Raw genomic sequence first — 22836 nt, forward strand, 5'->3', positions numbered from 1 at the left:
AGCTGGGCACCTCTGCGGGGGGAGGGGACATGGGGCTTCACCTGTGTCTGCGGTGCTGTCTTAAGTAATGAGCATGCAGACCATTGCTATCTCGCTCTTTATTCTTTTTTCAATTAAAGAAATAAACAGTTCACCTTATATTCCCAGAGATTCTGGGGAGGTTTCACGCCTAGTGCTTTGACACGCTCCAGTTCCATGAGGATGGCTCTTCTGTGGCTGCTACTTTCTATGGTATATGGCGCCCTTGAAAATTCTTCCTCTGTCAGAGTTAAAAGCAATCTGCAGGGGGAAGCGGATAGGAGGGTAGTTCTTTCAGATGATATACTGGGAGCAAACTTTCCACAGTCAGTGACGTAAGGGAAGACACTCAGGATATGAAATAATATTAGCCACAGCAGACAACTGAACGCTTACTGTTTGCCAGCGACTATCTGAAAATACTTTCATAAGTCATCACTGATCCATTTAACAGTTCTGCAGGGTAGGAGGCATGATGACAATTTTGTGAATGAGGAAACTGGCTCGGAGAAATAAAGTGACCCAGCCAAGGCATACCTAGGTCTGTTTTGCTCGTAACCTCTGATCTTTCGGCTATGCACTCTAACCTCTCACATATTTCTCTATTTTTTAGTGTGCGTATAGAAAAAAAAAACTGGAGAGAAATCCAATAAATCATTACGACATTAGAAGTCATTGGTTTTGGGTAGTGATTTAACAAAAAAAATGATTATAGATCCCCTCTTTCTTCCTTTCATGAGGAAACATGAAGCTGCGTCCATAGCGATTTGTTGTTAAAAACATCCCTGGGCACTAGCAGATGCGAGACCAGCAGGCACACACAACCACTGCTGGAGGAGTGTAAACGGATGTCCTCTGGTGGGTAATTTGACATTTCCTAAACTTGTGAAGGTTTATTCCCTTTGACCCACCAATTCCAGTTCTAGAAATCTATCCTCTAGCAGGAAGACAATTATGCAAAGACAGATTGTATTAGCTAGGTAGACAGATTTTTTTAAATCACAATTTGGGGGAGTGGGCTATTTCTCACAAAAAATAGACAAACTAGGAGCATTTTGCTTCCCCAAGGGAGAGTCAAGTGTTGAGGGCTCAGTTCAGTGGGAAGAAGTGACTAGGGTGGAAGGTGGGGCAGTCGGGCAGCCTGGCAGTGAGTGGACGACATGTCCACAACAAACGGGTCAGAGAGTGGCTGCTTCCAGCACTGTGTGCTGTTCTGTGTCACATCCCTACGCAGTCTCTCCAAGGAAGAGAGGGACCGCAATGAAGATGGACAGTGCTCTGGAACGGGGTGGGAAGATTTGCTGATGGGCAGAAACAGCCTCCCCAAAGTCCAGGGGTTCAATTCGTGAGTTCCTCGTACCAGGGCACTTGCTACAATGTTATTTGGAATTGTCTGGAACAGGAAAAAGGAAACAACTCAAATGTGAATTGGTAGAGATGGATGAAATAGACTACAGTATACGCACATACATACAAACATGTGTATGTATACATATAAACACAGATCTGCTTAGTACGATCTATTTTCAGTTGAAATAAAGAAATGATACACAGTTACATGTGTAAGTCTGTTTAAACATTAAAAAAATCTGGAAAGATGTCCAGCAAGATGATACAGTGGTTTCTCTGATGAGTAGAATCACGAGGGTATTTCACTGCCAATATACTACAGTTCTACATTATTTTGAAAAATAAATAATAAATGTATGTTACTTTTATAATCAGGAAGCAACAAACAAATTAAAATGTCAATGACAAAAAATGGTACAGCCACTTTGGAAAGCAGTTTGACAATTCCTTAAAAAGTTAAATACAGAGTTACCTTATGACCCAGCAATTCAATCCTGGAGAGTACTGAAAATATATGTCCACACAAAAACTTTTACACAAATCATCATAGCAGCATTATTCATAACAGCCCCCAAATGGAATCCACCCAAATGTTCATCAACTGAAGAATGGATAAATGAAATGTGGTATAACCATATAATGGAATATTCTTCAGTCATAAAAAGGAATGAAGCACTGACATGTACTACAACTTGGACGAACCTTGGAAACGTTATGCTAAGTGAAAAAGCCAGACGCAAAAGGTCACACATGGTGTAAGATTCCACGTATACGACATACTCTGAATAGGTGTACCCATAGAGACAAACTAGATGGTGGTTGCCCAAGGCTGAGGGTGAGCAGAAATGAAGATTGACCAGTAAAGGGTCGGCGCTTTCCTTTTGAGGGGGATGAAAATATTCTAAAACTAGATTGTGGTGATGGCTGCACGTATCTATGAATATATTAAAAACCATTGATTGTACACTTTAAATGAGTGAATTTTACGGTATATGGATTATACCTCAACAAAGCTGTTTAAAAAGAAATTTCAGTGATGTGTCAGAAGATTTTGCTCCTCACCTTCCATTTACTCTTTCAGATAAAAATCTGTCTTTGTAGAGAGAGGCCCAAGGGCCCAGCTGCTCCAGCCAGAGGACAACTTCTTCTGCCGTCCATTTGGCCACAGGCTTGTGGACCAGAAGGTCGTGCTCAGATTCCCTGCTGCTCCAGTGAGACACGAGCAGGACCACCTGGGGAAAAGTGACAGGGACCTTAAGAAACACAAAGGTTAGAGACGCCAGTCTCTAAATGCATGAGCGTGGAGCAAAGAAGGGAAGAGGCTGAGCTGGAAGGGAACGATGGCAAGTCTCTACACAGAAGCAGGGCAATGCCACTGCCACAGAGAACTGGGGAGCACAACTCTCGGCAGGCTCCTCTCTCTGCTGGTTGTCAGGCCGTGAGGGAAGAGAGACAGGAACAGGACTCCTTGCAGGCACCTGGGAGCACTGCATCCTTGACCCCATTTAACTTGGGCAACATACCTGACTCACGTGCCGTTTCTATTGGAAAATTTGTAACATTTAGATTTTTGCGGCATGGAACTTAGAAAGTATTCTCTATGATGGAAGTTACTAAAGTGCTGTGCTCAAGACTCTATCATCAAGGCAACATGGTCTCAAATTCCAGTTCTAACACCTTTATGCACCTGTTTGCTCATCTCTAAAATGGGAATAATAATAGTACCCATTGAGTAGGTTATAAAGAAGAGGAAAAGGGATAAAGTTAATATTTACTGGGCTCTGAATATTACATTGTCTACCAGAGTAAGCAACATCCCCAAAGAATCATGCAAGCCAGCAGATTTCAATGTATGCAGTGAATTATCACATGCAGTTATATCAACAATTGTCTAGATGTATTTCAACAGAAATGTCTTTAGTGGGAACTGTGGGCGGGAGGCAGGACAGAGAAACTGATAAACTTACTGCCACACCAGTTAAAGCTGTGAGCACTCCGGAAAAGAATCCGCCCCCTCTCTGCTGATTCACTCGGCCAGTGTTGGGAGCTAAAGGAATCTGATCATTTCCATACTTCTGAAAGGCTGCAAGACTCTGGACTATGTCATTATTCTGCTGAATGTCTTCAAATCGCATTCTAATGGCATCAGGAAATAATTTTTCAATGGCATCCCTATGGAGAACAGAAAACAAATCACAAGACAGTTGTTTGACTAAATACACTTACAAAGTTTAGAGCCAAAACAAAACCAACAGTCAACATTTCATAATATACGAGTATTCTAGAAGAATAGACAAGAAGATTGGTTATGGTTCTGTCGATAACAGCAAAAAATTAGAAGCAACCTACATGTCCACTGTTAGAGAAACAGTTAAATAAAACATGGTATATTCATACAGTGGAACACTAAATAGTTTTAGAAATGAATTTACTGGATATGACTGTGGATCAAGATGGACAAATTTAAGATATACATATTGTCGAATGAAAATTGTCAACTGTAGAACCATACAGATAGCACACCATGGATGTGAGAAAATACTTGCATTTCCTAATGGCACATACATAAGAATTTTTTTTAAATATGAAAGAAATCACAACTAAGTCATAACTGAAATTACTCTGAAGAAAAGGAAGGATTGTAATGTTAGAGGAGTGATACTGGCCCTGATATCGATTCCCCTACATTAAACCCAGCAGACAGGGGTTAAAATCAAAACACTCATCTCCTTTCCTTGCTTACTCCCTGGCTTCCTGGCACCAGAGTCCACCATCCTCCATGGAGACAAACAACCAAGGACAGCCACCTGCAGGGTCACAGACTCCCCCCAACCCACAAGCAGCTGCATTCCTTTCAGTCTTTAAAATTCCTGGCCTCCCATCTTTCAGGGAGAGGAGACAAGACGAGATGAGACGAATTTGAGGGCTTACTCTCCTCTCCCAACTGATGTCACCCAAAATAAAAATCCTTTCCTTGCCATAACCCTGGCATTCCAGCTTTTACTTCGCCCCTCTTGTATGGTGGGTAAAGAACCTGTTTGTAGGCAGTAACAATCTGGCGAGCCAGCCAGGAGGGCTCTTTGCCCGTGGCTCTGCGGTCCCAGGCCAACTGGGATTTCCTGGGAAGCAGGCCAGCAGCTGCCTAGATGATTTGCCCTAGGGATTGTCCCGCGTACTTTCCATCTGACATGGCACTGTTGGCCCTAAGGACTGTCCCGAGTACTTTCCGTCTGACACGGCACCGCTGGCCCTAGACACATTTTCTTATGGCAGGGAAACAGGTTCTAGATTTGTTTGTTTTTGCTTCTGGTGAGTCAACGGACTCAACCTGGAATAGGGAAAGTTGCCTTGGGAATGTCCGTGAACTTCCTTCCCCTCCTCTGGGGTGCTTTTCCTTCATGAAGGGGCCATCTGGGGTCCTTTCTGTTCGTGGATGGGCCATGTGGGCATGCATTCGGAGTGTGAAGAGTTGTAGGACTTTCTATTCTAAATCTGGGAGCCACATCACTGGTGTCTGTTTTGTCTGTGTCTGGATCTGTGTGTCTCTGTCCATCTCTGTGTATTGGAATGAGAAACATGCTGTCTGTCCCCAAGCAGAGCCCACTGGGGCTGATTCTGAGTAGATGGTCTAACTGTGAAAATAGATGTTACCTCTAGCTGGGAAAGCTTCCCCTACACAGTATTATGAGACTGAGACTCGTTACTGGACTCGATGAAAGCTATGATTAGAGGTATAAGAGCTAATAAAATTAAGAGGAAGTTTTATAAAAATTGTTATATTTAGGTGGGCTTTGTGTAAAATAACTACATCTCTTTTGCCTGATTGTATTATAGATTACGTTGTGGGAATAAACATTATGTCTCACTGGGGAACGCTTCCCCTGCCTGATACTGTAAGGGCACATAAATCCACCCTTCAGGCAATGTTAATTAAACATGCTACAGGAGATCTCACTTTAAAATGGCCAAAGTGGGGCAACTTCAGTTTACCCAAACTGATGTATGTAATTGGAAAAAGCCAACTACAACGGGAAGCCTATTTTAATCTTTTGAGGTTTCTAAATAAAATCAGGAATACTTTACTGCCTCTTCAAAAGAAAATAAATAATTAAACACGCCAACAGCGGAAGCCAAATCTGCTGCTCCTCTCTCACTGAGCCTCCCCATTTCAACTGTCCCCAAACTCCTCATCTAAATTAAGCAAGCGAAAATAAGTAAACTTTTGAGATAATGTGGAATTTTAATGGCCATTCTGGGGAACCTCTGTTTCAGATGAGTCCACCTTAACGGTCACTCTTAAAAGAGAGAATTCAAAACCTCTCATAAGGAATGCAGTCTTTGACTAATATCAAAAAGCTTCTAAAAGACAAAGTTATTTAACATGATATAAAATAATCGTTGGTAAATGGAAGCCTGTTTAAGTTTGCTGGTTTGAATTAAAATAGAGATGTCCTCAGAGTTAGCAGCAGTGGATAGAATGCAGACACACAGTCTGGCTTTACTGGGCAAATGACCTCATGTCATCTCTGCTACAGTTTGTCAACAAAAGTAGTAACAGAATAATAGCTGATTTTGTTTAATGTCTCATGAGGTTTTTGTAGACTATCTAAATATAATTGTTGAGAACAGGTAAACCAAATAGATGTAAGAGGATAAAAGTTTTCGGAGAAAGTTTTTAACAATAATTATGTACTCTGACATATGTACCTAAAACACCTGAAGACGACGGCTAACAGCTTTAACGCCACACAAAGTTTCTGAGAGTAATCTTAACATAATTGTTGGGAACAAATAATTTAAATAGATAAAAACGGGTAAACGTTTTTGAGTGCAATAATTATGTTTTATGGTCTGTGTACTTGGAAAATAGCTTCCAAATTTTTGGTAACTTAAAAACTTCGGAGTTTTACTAACTTAAGTTAAATGATAAAATCTGTTGAGTATCTGGGTCATTTTCAGATAGGATGGAACACAAACATTATTGCTGAACATGTCTAAGTTCATCTACTTTTGACTTCTTATTACAGAGAAGCTAAAAAGTGTCTGGGTCTATTAAACACATCTTGTCTTTTATTACCATGAAGTAACATGTTTCTAAAAATTATTAAAGGTGTTTGTAAATCTGTCAAGCCACAGAATGCTAATGTAAAGTTTATAATTGCTTACTTGGTCTTTACTTAGAAATTAAGGTTTCTAAGGATTAAAGATTCTAAGCAATATATATAATTAAAGCTACTAAAAATTAATTTTAAAAACGAGATAAATTCTGAATGTAAAAAAAAGGTTATAGAAGGTTTGTGGGGGCCAGCCCAGTGGCGCAGCAGTAAAGTTCACACGTTCCACTTCGGCGGCCTGGGGTTTCCCTGTTTGGATCCCTGGTGAGGACCTATGCACCACTTGTCAAGCCATGCTGTGGCAGACATCCCACGTATAAAGTACATGAAGATGGGCACAGATGTTAGCTCAGGGCCAATCTTCTTCAGCAAAAAGAGGAAGGTTGGAGGCAAATGTTAGCTCAGGGCTAATCATCTTCAAAATGGAAGGTTTGTGAAACAAAAATTGTGAAAAGAGTTTTATACATGGTCAAGTTGGCTAAAATTAAAATGAAGTCAATGAAGTAAATAAGTTTAAATGTCAAAAGTAAACTGGGACAAGGCTGGCCCCGTGGCCAGGTGGTTAAATTCACATGCTCCACTTTGGCAGCCCAGGGTTTCACCAGTTCGAATCCTAGGCATGGACATGGCACCACTCATCAAGCCATGCTGAGGCGGTATCCCACATAGCACAACCAGAGGCACTCACAACTAGAATATACAACTACGTACTGGGGGTTTTGGGGAAAAGAAGATGATAAAAAAAGAAAAGAGAAGATTGGCAACAGATGTTAGTTCAGGTGTCAATCTTAAAGAAAGTAAACGGGTACAAAATTAAAATTTGGTCTTCTCTTTGTTAAATGGGTAATTTTCCTGAACTTTTAGTCTGCTCTTCGTAATAAAATTATGAAACGTTTTTCCTTTGAGTAGTCTACAGAAGGGTAGGGATTTTGTGTTTTATCAAAATAAATTTCCTATATTGTTTTTATTAGGTCCTTAATCATAGATGCTAAGGTTTTTCTTACAGCTAGTTAATTCTCTGCATTTGCCTAAAATTCTTTAACTGTCACCATGGTTAAAGGGATAATTAAACATTGTTTCATAGGGACCTATGACATTGTATTGGTAAATATTATTGATATGTTTTAAAAATTGTATAACATTACTAAAATTCTGATCTGTCCTGATTATGTCATAATTCTGGTTATTTTAAACTGTTATGTGTCACCAAATTAGCCAAATTCTTTGTCAATTGCCATTCTTGGGTCTTGATGTTTACAGACACTTATTGTTTCACTCTCATGTTTTTGCAAAATATGTTTCAGCTTCAGAAAAATTCATGGAAAGGACTCTGGCACTTACTCTAGAGTACAGGTTTCTAATAAACTTTCAGATTATGAAACTGAGCTGGATAAGAAATTACAGAATTCTAACAGAGAAACTGATGGCCTCATGAAACTGCCATCAGAAGATCAAGAGTTGGTTACATGAAACTAAATGAGCTGATAAGGATAATTATAATTTTTTATGACTTTTATTTGAAATATTGTTGATTTTTTGATATTTTGTTTTGTTTTCCCAGATTTAAAAGAATTTTTTTCTTTTTTCTCTCATGCTATGACATAGCAATTTGATAAAATTATACCTTTGTGAGCAAAACTGAAACATTTATCTTCTTCTCCCTACCTGATCCCTCCAGAATTTGGAAATTCTTAGTGAGTAAGTATTGTTTTCACGGCAATATAGTTGTTTGCATAAGTGCAATAAGAATCTGTTCTTCTTATAACAGGACACAATTGAAAACATTAGTTATAATAGCAAGGCTTTAACTAGAATGTCATATTTGAGGAAAACATATAGACTCAGATATGACAAGACAGCTTTTGAGGAAGAAAGGTTGACCTTTTAGAATAAAGCCACTTGGAAATATTGGTCTGGTACTTTGCTTACAGGGTTCCCAGTAACCTGGTAAGGTTGAGCAAAGAATGTCACTCCCTCTGGCAGGTGCAAAGAACTCTAGATATTTTGGGGACCTCAGAAGAGAGGAATTCACCCAAATCTGTAGGTATTGCAGGCAGAGTCTGATGACAAGATCTGGGTCTGGCTTTCCTGGCCTTGAGAGGCCTTTAAAGTTCAACCTGAGATTCCTTATAAAAAGTTCTAGCAAAGCAGATTTAAAAGAAGGCATATAACCAATTACTATTCTTGCTGCATTTATGTAAATAATTGGGCCAAATCTGTTGAAACTAGACTTATTTTGCAACCCAGTTAGTCTTAATTTGGCTGTCCTTGGTAAAATTGAGGGTGATTTTAGAGAGAAATTATTTCAATAAAAACTATAATATACATTTATAAATACTGGATTTTGGTTCTATCAATTGTCTTTGAGGCTTTTGTTTTATATCTGTTAACTGGACTGGATCCTGAATTCTTCTAGTCTCCCAAAATATCTGGCAACAAATCTCCAAACTAACATTTTCCATTTTTTCCATCATTTTCATCTGAAATCATTAAAAACTAAACCTGCCCTTTTTCCTGTGCAAACTGAAGCTGTAGGACTTGATATAAACTTAAAAAGATTCATGCCTCCTGCTATGTAAGCCTCTCAGAAAGCTACCTGAGTGCCCAATGATACCATCAGAGACATTTCAAACTGCAAAAGATGCTTTGACCCTGATCTTAGGAATCTTGACTGGCTGCCTCCTGGGCTCAGGAACTGGTTTATAATTTGCTCCAACCATTAACCTTGTTTTTCTCTTTTTGTTTCTCTAGAAATGCTTATTAAATATCTGGTTACTTACACAATACAGGCCTAACTTTGGGAGCCCACCTGCATGACCGCCTTATTAAAAGACTGGTTCAATGAGATGGAACAACCTATGCCCCATTTCAGCAGGAAGCAGCTGGATTGGTCATTGCCCCAAATCCCTCAAGACTGAGAAATGAACATAAAATAGGGGGGAATTTATACTGGCCCTGATATCAGTTTCTCTACATTAAACCCAGCAGATGGGGGTTAAAATCAAAACACTTATGTCCTTTCCCTGCTTACTCCCTGGCTTCCTGACACCAGAATCCACTATCCTCCACGGAGACACCAACCAAGGATGGCCACCTGCAAGGTCACAGACAACCCCCCTCCCCTCAACAAGCAGCTGCATTCCTTGCAACCTTTAAAATCTCTGGCTTCCCATCTTTTGGGGAGACAAGATGAGATGAATTTGAGGACTCACCTTCATCTCCCAGGTGACATCACCTGAAATAAAAACCCTTTCCTTGCCGTAAGCCTGGCATTCTTGTTTTCATTTGGCCTCTCTTGTGTGGCAGGTAAAGAACCTATGTTTGTAGCCAGTAACAGGAGGAGGGGTCAAAGGGGCCTTAGCTTTATCAGTAATGTTCTGATTTTTAAAAAAGAATGTAACAAATTAATGTAAATATGTATTGCTTATATTATTAAAAATTAATTCATAAAAAGGGAAAAAAGTGAAGTTCAGTAAGATGGATGGACCAACCATCAGGTCACCTGTACGGCTCTTCATTTTCAACTATACATGATCAGAGAACCCTCCTTCAGTTTAAGATTAACCTTCAGGGAAACCAAGGCCAACAGGTAACAGCAAAGTGCCTGTAAATACATTTCCCGTGAAAAAGAGAATGTTGGGCTAATGTTTTCATGGAACTTTCTGGTGCCCAGCTGATGTCAAGAAAACAACAAAAGAGACAAGGATTTTAGCCTCAAAGACCTCACAGGTACATTACTGCTACACAGAAACAGAAAAGAATCCACTATCTGAAAGGTCTTGCCATTCATTCTGTGATGCTCTGTGCGAGTAACTACCTCTACTAATGTGATAAACAGAACAGAGTTTGGTCAAAGACTATGAAAATCAGCATCAAACCAGTTATTCAGAATTGTACAGTTATACCAGTTTCTGTTAGACTCAGGATATTCTCAGTGAATACAAATCAACAAAAAATATTATATGACAACAGATTATGAGCAATGGTCTGATAACCAGATTCCTTTCCTTCATTTACAATAAGTAATAAACAAATTACAGTCACCTGTGAGGAAGGGAATCTGGATTTTCAGGTCCCTGAGCTCCTTGACTCACATTCCAACAGATCCAGAATGACCGCTGTGGAGGTCGGCTCAGTGCCTCCAGCCTTTTCAACCATGGCTGCTGCCCCCCCATTAAGAGAAACCACACTGTACAAGCTGTATATACTACCAATAAGCACCAAGCATTACCTGAGGAGAATATTGACTTTGGGGAAACCTTCCCATTTTTCTCTGCATTCTGGACACTCTGTTTTCTTTGAAGAGGTCCACCATAAAGCCAGACAGTGCCGGCAGAAGCTGTGCCCACAGTTTAAGGTGGTGGGGTTAACCAGGATGTCATAACAGCAGTGACAGGAAAATTCACTAACAGAAATCTGAGGGCCGGTACTCTTGAGATGGTCATCTTTCTCAAGGGTCATCGTATTCAGATCATTTTGCTGAGATTCCTCCATCGCTTAGCAAATTCTGGGATCCCCAGGCACAGAAAATTTCAGATTTAGAAAATTGCTGCAAAGCATCATTAAATCTAGAAAAAAAGGACAGAAATAGGAGAAATAGTTCAGTAGCTGTTTGAGATTACAGTCATTCTTTTAAAGCTGGTTATTTTTCACTTTATTTTTTTTGGTGAGGAAGACTGTCCCTGAGCTTACATTTGTGCCGATCATCCTCTACTTTGTATGTGGGACGCCACACCACAGCATGGCTTGATGAGCGGTGTATAGGTCTGCACCAAGGATCTGAACCCATGAACCCTGGGCCACTGAAGTGGAGCAGGTGAACTTAATCCCTACGCCACAGGGTTGGCCACTAATGCTGGCTTTTAAATGTGACAAATTTGATTTCTAAAAATTCACATTCCATAAATCACATAAACATCATAGAACTGCTTTCTGGCCTATTTGTCACACATTTGGAAATTAGGGAAAGCAAAACAGTGTCGTGGAAAGTTCAATGGACCGGGGGTGGGGGCATGGAGGAATTCTAGATCCTTCTCTTTCACTAACTTCTTTTGAAAATGAAATTTCTCTGGCCTCAGCTTTCTCAATTAAATTTCTAAAGTCCTTTCAATGTATATGATTTTCAATAAACCAGTTTCTTGGCCCAGTAAAATGTCTAGAGTTGGCACTAACAGATGTACTTCATGTAAATAACACATTTTATCCAAATAAATCTGTCTTCCCATTAGGTAAGTATTTATTTGACAAACATTTGATTTTGGAGGTTTCCATAGGAGCAGTACCGGGAAGTGAGTGAAGCCTTCTTTTCTGAGGCGCCCTGTGCCAGGTCAACTGCCTAGTGGCTCAATATACCCCCTTCCCACAAAACCAACCCAAACATGCATATTATACCCTCTGCGTCTGGACAATCTCGTGCCATAGAAACACGCTAATGTCACTACTATGCAAATAGCAAAGGACCATTCTCTTTTCATTCTTATCTGGGTCTAAGGAGATTTTTTATTGAAAGGCAGTATGATGGAGAATACCACAGAGTTAGAATCTCAGCTTTCCAACTCACTAGCTCTGTGAGCGTGCATAAGTTACCTGAGCTCTCTGAGCCTTGTTTCCTCAACTGTGATAACAGTACAAAAACTTTCAAGGGTTCTTGTGAGGATCAGAGACAGTGACAGGAGAGTGGCTACGAAGGCTTATGGTGTAATAGGGGCTAAAGAAGTGAGTATTCATACTATTCCTGGTATTATTGCAGTGTAGGCGCCAGTGGGAAAGAAAGGAAATCACTCTTGATCACCCAGACTGCTCACAGAGAGGGGCGCACGTTTTACGCTCTGCAGGTAGAGTGCTTCAGAAGGCACGTCCCAGGGCTGGGCTGCCTGGCTTCTCACCCCGCCTCTGCCTCCACCAGCTGCGGCGCCTGAACGTCTTTGGGTCTCAGCTTTCTCATATATAACCGGGGGTGGTAACACTGTTTACCCCATTGGGAGGTTCTTAAGAACTAAATCACAGGATGTAAGTAAAGTGCCTAGTACAGAGCCTGGCATATGGTAAGTAAACCATACATGATAGCAATTTACCTGATTTTCAAACGCAGCGGTGACAGAATTTTATCACCTTTTATGGGGTGCAAAATTTTACCTAGAGCATGATAACACTATATTTTAAATATGCAAATCTATACACAAAGACTAGACAAAAATAATGAATTATTAGAAGTGGGTGTGTTGGGTGGCTGAGGGTCATGATTGTCCTGGTTTTCTGTATTTACCAAGTTGCTCTTAATGAAAATGTATGATGTTACAATAATTGTAAAAATACATATAAATTGTAAAAAAAAAATACTGTATTCCTTTTGGCCTAACAGCAATGGGAGATTTTCAACCCAGAGAATAAACACAGCTAAATTTTAAACTCAGTGTTAAAGTGGAATAGATTCCTTATCCAGCACTAAAAAGATAATTAGGTAAAGATAAGTGTATATTTAAAAGATTAAATGTAAGATAAATATAAATTTTTAAAATATACAATTAATAGTTATTCACAATAGTAGATGATAGTAAAGAAGGGACCAACCTTCTGTATAGGCCCATTAAAAACTCCTTTTTGGAAGACAGAGTCTAAACAAATGTTTTTAATCACAAATCCTAAATTACTTCTGATAATTAGATTTGCTCATTATTTGTATGTTTAGGAATATTAAAAAAATTTCTAAGTGTTTTCCTTTGGGCAGCCTCTTCAAATTGCTAAGGAAGTGGGAGATCTTTTATAGACAGGTTTTTGGAAAAAGGAATCATTTTGATGAAGTAGTTCCTTTATTTGATTAATATTGATTAAACAACTACCACATGGAGAGCACTATCCCAGGAAATAATAACGGAACCACTGCTATTTCCTGAGCATCTCCCAGGAGCTGGGCACTGGGCAGGCCCTTTCGGTATATTCAGGATCACATCTGGACTCAGTGTCAGAGGAAAAATACCGAGGCTGCCAGTGAGGGTTGTGCAAGGGGTCAGAAAAGATGGGCCTGACTGGGGCGCTGCTGTGTGTTTTCCCAGGGAGCAGGGAGCGACAGAGGAGACACAGGTCCGACACAGGGTCCTGCGTGTCTGGTTAACGAGAGGCGGGCCAATGGGGGCGCGTGAAGGTTTCAGAGGCAAGGAGATCAGCAAAGCTGTGCTTGAGGACGACAAACCTCATCAGGAAGGAGGGCTACGTGCGCCAGGTTAGAAGTGAGGTACTATCACTTCTGGGAATAAGGTGGCAAAGATGAAAACAGTGAAGAACGAAAGGTGGCAAAGGAAAGGACTAATTTATCCGAGAGATGTTTAAGAAAATAATTTATGGGCTTTGGTGACTACAGAGAAACAATGATCAAAGATGCTGGCTAGGTTTCAGAACTGGGGATGAAGAATGGTATTTCTGACAGAAATGGGCCACTGTAAACCAATGGAGCCAACCTTGGAAAGAAGGTAAGATGAATTTTAGAAAAGTTGAGTTTGAGATGATGACAAGACTTCAAGCAGAACTGTCTAGTGAGCAGACGGAGATACAAAACTATCGTTGGGAGTTAAGGGTGAGGCCAAGTGTCTGGATTCCAGAGTCGCCTGCAGAGAAATGACAATGTATATTGAAATTAATTTCTCATGAATTAGCCTTTCAAAACTAGAATGCATCAGTAGTTCCAAGCTTACCAGATCTGAAAGTTTACCTCTCATGAGAGAAAACAAATCACACACTGACGTCAAAAGTGTATTTTATAAGTTGGATTTTGAAAAGCGAGGTGGCCACGAACTTTGTTTTATAATTGTCTTTAACAAACTAGAAACTGCACACACTGTAATTACATCTTAGAAATTCTGATAGTTTCATTTTACCCTAAATTCCAAAGTGAAAGCTAATAGAGAAAGAATATGCAGCTTAACCAAACCCAGTTGATCTTTTCTGCTATTTCTGTGTGTACCCGGGTTATCTCCACTAAAGAAGGCAGGACTTTTAGAGGAGGAAAGTGCCTCTTCAGTGATAAAATCTAGCTCAGACACTAAAGTTGCAAGCTGCAGTGTTCAGATTGGGTAAACACCACCTCCTGCACTGGCAATGATTAAAGGCCTCTGTGAGGAGAAGGCCCCATGATCCTGAGCATGTTTATAGCTGTTCTTACAAACCTTGCACACTCACCAGCAGGCTGGAGCCGTGAGAAGCTTCGCTGGCTCTTTCTGAGTTCCTTCAAAAGTACAAGTGTCCTTCACATCAGGACATCCCTGTAGCCTTTTTCTCTTGTCTCAAAGGCCTCAGAGAAGACTGGGGGGCCGCGGTAGGATTGGGGCAAGGAGAAGCATTCCATTCCCACCCCCAGTGCCCCGTTCACATGGACACATTTTGGTTTAAGTTTAATCATCAACTGAAATTGCAGGTGTTAATCACCTAATTCAAAACTAACGCGAAGAATGCCTGAGTCTGGAAAAGTCTACAAAACTGCAAAGAGACAAGTTTAAAATGACAGGGTGAGCGCCAGAGAATTGAAGAGTACAGCCAAGCCTTCGGGGACTGAGTCACTCTGAAGAGCTGTGGTTTCTGAAAAAGAGTCGAGTCTTCAAGTGATGTCTGTAGAGGCGCCCCAGGAGGTCTGCGCATGCTCTGAAATTACACGCTGAGCTTGTGTCTGTGCACATGAGTGTGTCTATGAGTATTGACCTGAAGGAAATCTACAGCTTTTATTGGGCTCTCAAAGGGGACCAAGACCCAAATAAGGTTCTGAACTACTGTTTATTCACTGGGATAAAGGCTCTCTTAATGTACCACACCCTCCGCTTCCTAGAGTGGTTATAACGAACCCAGGTGAGCCTTGTGACAGTGACGCAGAATTATTGTCATCAGCATCCATAGTTCCTGTACTGGAACAGTCCCAACACTGGCAGCCACCACTCCACTGTGGCAACATCTGGCCTGCAAGCAGGCTTTCTTTCACAAGGTGCTTCTTTCTCTTCCCTGACCTTCTTCCTACCTTTCCCTCTCTTTCCTTCCTCCTCCTCCTCCTCCTCCTCCTTCTTTCTCTTTCTTTCTATTGAATTTGGTGCCAGAATTTTAAAAATCTGATTTCACATAAAAATCCAGATTCCTGGCTTCTACTGAAAAAACTCAGAAGATCTGGCAGCACTGGGCTCTCATTTTGCATGACAGCAATCAGCTCAACCTGAGTGGCTCAGCAGTTGCCCCCTTCAGACAGGGCATGCCCACCCCAGTTTGCTCCAGTCCTCACTCACTGTTTTCCTTGTTTCTGTTACTTACCTGACCCCTGGGGAAGTCTGAGTTTTCATGACCTGTCCCATAAGGTGATGTTTTCAGAGTCTACTGATAAGTGTATGATGTTCCCAGATTAACCGGTCTTAGGCTAGTAAGCTTTTGGAGAGCTGTCAACTTATAATTTTCCTGTCTCTTGATTTGCTGTCAGGTTGTTACTTATCACCGAGAAAGTGACTGCCTATGAGATCTTCCACAAATTTTTCTAAATTACTGCTTCTACCCTGCTTTAGACTCAGAAGCCAGCTAACCCTGCTCAGTGGATTGTGTGTATGACAGACTCCGGAGGAACCTTAGGGCAAGAACCAAGTCTAAAAATTCTAAGTGAGCTTTATTGTCATCATATCCCCAGAGACCCAGCTCAAAATGAAGAGAGTGAGAGTCTGCGGGCTTTTCTATGAATCAAATATTTCATAGAAGGCCTTTAAGACACATTTTAATTTTTTGGAGGGTATTCTTTACTTGCTGGTTCGAGAGAGAGTACAACACACCTCAGTTTTAAAATGAGAAGACAGGTCTGAGTCCCAGCTCCACTCTTTCTGAGCCATGACACCATGGACAGGCTACTCATTCTCTCTAAGTCCCACATTAGCAGGAAGAGGGTCACTGCTGCCAACCTCGCAGGGCTGTCATGAGCATCAAGAGGACACACGTAAGCTCAGGCACACAGGAAGTGTTCAATAAATGTGGTCCCTTCTTCCATAATGTGTTCCAGGTGGACATTTCCCAGTCCCTACAAGTGCGGGATCCCTATAGCAGTTGTGGTCCTTATGCTCAGGCCATCTAACCAACACCCTGTTCCAACATCTCACCAATGTAACTTTCAAAACATCCGGACGGATGCTACTTCCTGAGGAACACACCATCTCTAAAGTTTCACTATCAAGAAATGGCATGAAACCTTAGAAAGCATTTTATGTGAAATATGACATGAATACACATATATGAACAAATTTTTCTAAAAGTCAACCTTTTCTAAAACATTCATGTTTGGTATGTTGGCACAACCGACAGGAAACAATTACCAATCTCCAAAGACTTGGGCAATTGCAAGATATCTATCACCATAACCTTTGGTAAAGTTTTCCCAAAGAAACACCTGACATGGTATAGTTATCTGAAAAATCTATGGAAAAAAAAAAGGGTTGGGACCTAAAAACAATCTCCCAATAATTCTAAGTAACTGAGGAACCTGGAATGAACTTGGCTCTTCCTCCCTTGGAAGAAAGCTTGCTTGTCTGACTTGGTCAAGTGCTCCTCCGTAGACTTGTCCAGAGGGCCACTCTCTGGAAGGAGATGGTGGCACTGCTGTCATCTGTCTGATTCTTTAGTCACCCAACTAACATTTAAGAAAGTCAACTGATACAGTAATTTTTCTTAAGTTTATCAAAGAATGCATTCATTCTGAGTTTAAGTTAAGAATTTTTATACCTTAGCTTATAAAGACCTCATTATGTGTGACTGTTAACTCTGCAGAAATCATCATCTTCAAACTGCTTTGTTCTGTGGCATATAATTACGGTCCCACCTCTTCATTCAACAAAAAATTTATTGTGACTATAGCGCATACCTAATGTTTTAGGAATAATCCTTTGATGGGCTAATTTATTTGGATTCTAGCCTGAAAAATATGATTTCAATCATTTCTTAGCAAAGATGATCAATGAAAGAATAAAAAGATTTTGGCTGTATATGGGCCTCTAATTAAGCTATTTCTTCTCATTACATATTACTTAACAACAGAGAATAATAATTGCTAATATTTACTGAGCCCTCATGACGTGAAAGACATAATAATCCTAGGAGATAATTATTACCATCATTTTCATTTTACAGATGAGAAAATGGAGGCCTAATTAATATAGGACAGAGCCAGGTTTTAAATCATGGCCTGACCTAAACCCTGTTCTCATTACACTGTTTTACCCCAATGAGGTAAGAAATAACAGCTATTAGTTCAAAGGACTGACTTGTTCTTTGTCTTCTAGGTCACATCATAGAGCTGCGACTGCAAAGCTGAGAAATCCAAACCAGAGAAAAACTAGAATTTGACAACACTGCATTCTGGAACATGAACTCCAGCTTGCGGCTGTTAGGGCAAGCATGCTCTTCCATGAGCTAAATAAGCAGAAACATTCACAATGGAAAGAGCTGTGAGGGTGGTTGGGAGCAGCCCTATTTCCGGCACCCCTCAGGTCCACCTCTGGGGACACCGCTACAAACACTGGTGGAATACTACAGACATCATTAAATGCCCAAAGAGCGACCACACATTTTTAGTGACTATGAAATAAACAAATGTGCCCAAATGTAAGCAAGGCAAGGGTCAGAAATGGCAATAAGGAGAATATTATGTGCATTTCTTGCAGGTGGCAGAAATTGGCTTTCATTAATACAAGAGAGGCATTTCCAGGCTCTTACTGTATAAAACCTTGTGTTTTTTCAACTTCAAATAGACAGATTTTCTTTCTGGACGAGGTCAGAAATCACTAGGGCAAAATTAGCTACCCCACCGAATGTCGCCCTGCCACCTGAACTGTGAGGCGCCGTGATTTACTGCCTGGGAGTGGTGTTGGGCAAGATTTGAGCACACTGAGGAGGTGTCCCAGCTCTCCCTAGACTCTGTCCTCTCTCGTTTCTGTTATGTGGCATGTATGCCATGACCTATCCTGTATTAAACGCTGTAGATGTCCCATAACTCAGAAAGTGATCAATAACTACTTGTGGTTACCAGTAAGCCACACCTAAACTACTGGGTTTTACACTATTCTGTTTGATTCACATATTATAAACTAATGCAACCTTTTCGGATTTAGCTCACTCTTATGCTTTTTGCACACTACCGCTTGAGTAGTTTTTGCCTCTCCAACCAAATCTTCAGCTCTTTGAGGTTGAGAACCAAGCCTTAGGATTCTATCATGGCACCTGAGAGAAGCTGGTGTGAAGCTGGGCTCTAGATATTTGGACATGAAAACGGAATCAACAAATACTTGACTTCCTATCACGGAACCTCCGAGAACCTCCATCAGAATCACCTGGGAAGTCTGGTGACTCCGAACAAGGATATCTGGGAGAGAGACCCAGGAAGGTGCATTTTAAACAAGCCTCTCAGGAGACTCTTATGCACGTGGAAGTTTGGGAACTAGAAAGCTCTTACATACAAATAAACACTTTTATGCCTAAATATATGTTTCAGACAAGATACGGGTAAGGTGTGAACAAAATAAAGTTTAAATAACACTTCCAATCTCATTTCCTCTTCTCTCCCATCTCTCTTCTCTCCACTGCCTGAATCACCCTCCTGGAGAAAAACTCCGATCAAGCCCTCCCCTTGCTCAAAACCTTCCCGATGATGAGAAATTAAAACCTATAGCTGTAAGCCTGTCATCTAAGAATCTCCACAGCCCACTAGCAATCAACACATTTTAAACAAGAGCACAAACTCTGGAGGCAGAATGAATTTAAAGCCCAGCTCTACCAATTATTAGTTGTGTGACCTCAGGCAAGTCACTTAACCTCTGTGCCTCAGTTTCCTCACCTGTAAAATGGGAACAGTAACAGTATCTTCCTGATAGTGTTGTTGACAGGATTAAATGAATTAATACACACACAGCACTCAGAATAGTGCCTGGCACACACTAAGTACAATATAACCATTAGCTATTATTATTATCGTTGATCCCCTACTACTCACCTCACACACTACAATGTGTCCTACCTATTAACTCCTGCTCCTTGGGCATTTTCCCATATCACACTCTTCCCTCCATCTGTAAGACAGCTCCACACCGTCTCCGGGCCAAAAATGTCCAAACGACAAGACCCAAATCAACTGTCACTTGAAAGTCTTTAAAAAGTGTGTATGTTTCCTCATCTTCTAGATGATAATTCTCCTGGAGAGTCTGGGATAGTTAAAACAGTATGGTTTCAGGAATGAGAGAGACCTGGGTTCCAAACCAGGTCACATTTATCCTCCCTGAGCCTCATATTTCTCATATAAGTTCTGGATAATAATATCTACTTTGAAGGAGGTTTAAGCGACAAACGCCATCCACAGATACTCAAAAAGAGTCTACTGTATGGCCGATTGGTATATTAATAGAATTACCAATATTTGCATTTACTGAGTGCCAGCTACATACGTAGTGTCAGTGCCAGGCACTGGAGCTTTCAGAAAAAAAAATGCCCTGGAGAAGCACCGTTTTTCCATCAAGTTTACGGAGATAGGCAGGGAAACACAGAGCACAAACACCCCGGCTGGCTGTTCACACACCAGCCGCGACAAGGACAAACTAAACCACCTAACCCGTACGTGCACTCTGCGCCGGCTCTGGGGTGTGCCCGGGAAACAGAGGACAGCTCCTTCCTATTGGCCTTTCAGACCTTGACATCAAGACCACTCAATGGGCTTCGGCGGGGAGGACCCAACGCCGACAGCTGAGAGCCTGACAGAGGCTGGGCTCTCACTTTCTCCTCTCCATGAACGATGAGGGGCCGCCTCTTGTCCCGCCAAAGATCCCCAGTTTGACCCACAGCCTGACTCGCATTTGCTTCTTTCTTTTAAAGAAAACTCGCTTTTGCTCAAGTTCAGTTTTCTGAGCCGCGAGCTCGGAATCACAGAAGCTGGGTTCCAGCCTAACCCCTGTGTTGACTTTGGGGTTTCCCTTTCCCTTTCCTGAGCATCCGTTACCCTATTTTAAAACGGGAGCAATCGTGCCGCTTTGTGGAAGGACTACCTCGCTAATTAGACCTGAAGCCCAGCCAGGCGTCTATCAGGAGCCTAGTCGATTCTAGGCGCATTGTCCCAGGCCACAGTAGGCGTCCCTGTGGGGGGCGAGCGCCACGTCGCCCTCTCCCTCCGGCCCGGGGACGACCCTAGAGCGACAGACTCTGCCCCTGACCCCCGAGGGGGCACCGGCGAGGCCCAAGACAGGCCGGCCGTGCGGACGTGGGGGTCTCGGGAAGGGATGCGGGAGCTGGCCAAACGGGGGGTCCACGCCCGGAGACCAGGACTGCGGCTGCTCAGGACCCGGGCCTGGGTGAGGAAAGCCTCGCGCACCTCTTTCGACCCGTCCCCCACGCCCGTCCTCCACACCCCGCCCCGAAATCGAACCCGGGCCACCCGCTCGCCGCCCTCCGCCGCGCCGCTGCTCACCACTGCGCTCATCCCAGGGCTGACCTGACTGTCTCGCTCGTGCGGAAGCAGAGGAGGAGTCGGCTGCTCCACTTCCGGAAGAAACCTAGAAAGGTCTGCGGAGAAGAGTTCCCACGGCCGGCGACCATAGAGGAGAGGCCGCACCCGACTCCCACACCCCCAACCCCGCGACCTCCCCGCTGCCTAGAGGGGCCACACCCAGGCCGAAGACGTCTGCGCCTGCGCACCACCGCCGATCCCGCCCTCTAGCTTGGACAGACCTCGGGCCAGGGCGTTACACTCCGAGGGTGAGGCGGTTCTCTGCGTCTGCTCCTCTGGGCCGTCTGTTGCTGTGCTTGAAGGACACATCTTTGCCCAGAAATTAAAATATTGTTAGACGACCGCACTGTACTCCCCACAAGGTTTTCTTGTCTTCATATTTTATGCAGAAAATCCGATGACCATGGCTAAAGTTCCGTTTACGGTATTAGAAGAATTGGGATTAAAATGACATTCTTATCACCATGTCTTTTCTCCCACCGTCTTGATCCGTTGAGAATTCTTGCTGATTATCGGTTTTAAGTCGCTGGCCTGGAGATTGTTAAACTCATCATTTGGGATGAGATTTTTTTTTTCCTACCGATCAAATTGGTAGAGTGAAAGGATGGGTAATGGCATGTGCTAGTGCTGGGAGTGTGTGAAGTCAGTTTCTGGAAGATAATCTGGCAATAGGTATCAGCATATTTTTTAAATCGTGTAAAAGGTACATAGCATAAAATTTACCGTTTTAACCAATTTTAAGTGTCCAGTTCAATGGCATTAAGTATATCCACATCCTTGTGCAACCATCATCATCATCATCCATCTCCAGGATGTTTTCATTTTCTCAAACTGAAATTCCATACCCATTCAAACAACTCGCCATGGTCGCTTCCCCAAGCCTCTTTTAGCCACCATTCTACTTTTTGTCCCTATGAATTTGACTACTCTAGGTACCACATATAAGTGGAATTATTCAGTATTTGTCTTGTTCTGATTGGCTTATTTCATTTAGCATAATATCCTCAAGGATCATCTACGTTGTAGCATGTGTCAGAATTTCCTTCCTTTTTGGGGCTGAGTAATGTTCCCTTTTATGTATATATCACATTTTGTTGATGATACTTGGGTTGTTTCCACCTTTTTGCTATTGTGAATAATGTTGCTGTGAATGTGGGTGTGCAAATAGCAGTTCAGGTGTCTGCTTTCAATTCTTTTTGGTATATGCCCAGAAGCAGAATTCCTGCCTTGTATTGTTACTGCACAAAGGGCACAATCAGCTCGCTGTGAGACAAAAGCCAATCATCAAGAGGCAAGATAGTGGCAGCGAAAGGGCATTTTATTATAGCTTGCTAGCAAGAGGGAAGATGGGAGACTGATGTCCAAAGGAGCCATCTTAAGGGGACACAGAACCTTGAAGTAGTTATATAGGCCAGTGGGTTATGGGGAGGAGCTTAGGAATGTTGACTCTCTGGTGTCATCGACTGGGAGTCACCACACCAGGTCTTTCAATTTTCATTGATGATGGCTATCAGCATAGACTCTCTGTTGGGGGGTGATCACATTCCTAAGGACTCAAAACGAAGTTATCATCTTATTGCAGCTGGGAGGTACATGTACAAGCAGGGGTCATAAAATCCACAGAGCAGGTGGATCTCCTGGAGGGTGCATATCCAGCTGGGTTAGTCAGTCAGAGGTCATTCAAAGTTACCATATGGTTTCTTTTCTACAATATGGCTTCCCTTTTGTTAACCTTGTGTTGAGCCGGTAGCAATATGATAATTATAATTTTAATTTTTTAAGAACCACCATACTGTTTTCCATACTGGCTGACGGATTTTACATTCCTACCAGCAGTGCACAAAGTTCCCATTTCCCACTTAATGG

At 42.0% G+C, this 22836-nt stretch overlaps 1 protein-coding gene across 14 annotated transcripts in view; it reads right to left on the bottom strand.

The window, feature by feature from the left end:
• Positions 1-21576, bottom strand: part of BFAR (bifunctional apoptosis regulator) — a 33011-nt gene extending 11435 nt beyond the window's left edge. For 4 of the 14 annotated variants that reach the window (XR_544948.2, XM_070568486.1, XM_008520516.2 and 1 more), the window contains exons 1-5: positions 20932-21439; positions 10714-11050; positions 3336-3540; positions 2431-2600; positions 135-279 (exon numbers count right to left, since the gene is read on the bottom strand). Coding sequence is in view for 13 of the 14 variants with exons in the window: in XM_070568486.1 (XP_070424587.1) it covers positions 135-279; positions 2431-2600; positions 3336-3540; positions 10714-10976 (783 nt within the window). In the remaining variant the exon portion in view is untranslated. Of the gene's footprint in view, positions 1-134; positions 280-2430; positions 2601-3335; positions 3541-10713; positions 11051-13936; positions 14084-19470; positions 19679-20931 lie in introns of all 14 variants that reach the window. The other 10 variants (XM_070568487.1, XM_070568480.1, XM_008520512.2 and 7 more) reach the window with 7 other exon arrangements.
• Positions 21577-22836: the final 1260 nt, after the last annotated feature.

This window comes from Equus przewalskii, chromosome 12 (assembly GCF_037783145.1).
Source record: "Equus przewalskii isolate Varuska chromosome 12, EquPr2, whole genome shotgun sequence".
Taxonomy (NCBI): Eukaryota; Metazoa; Chordata; class Mammalia; order Perissodactyla; family Equidae; genus Equus; species Equus przewalskii.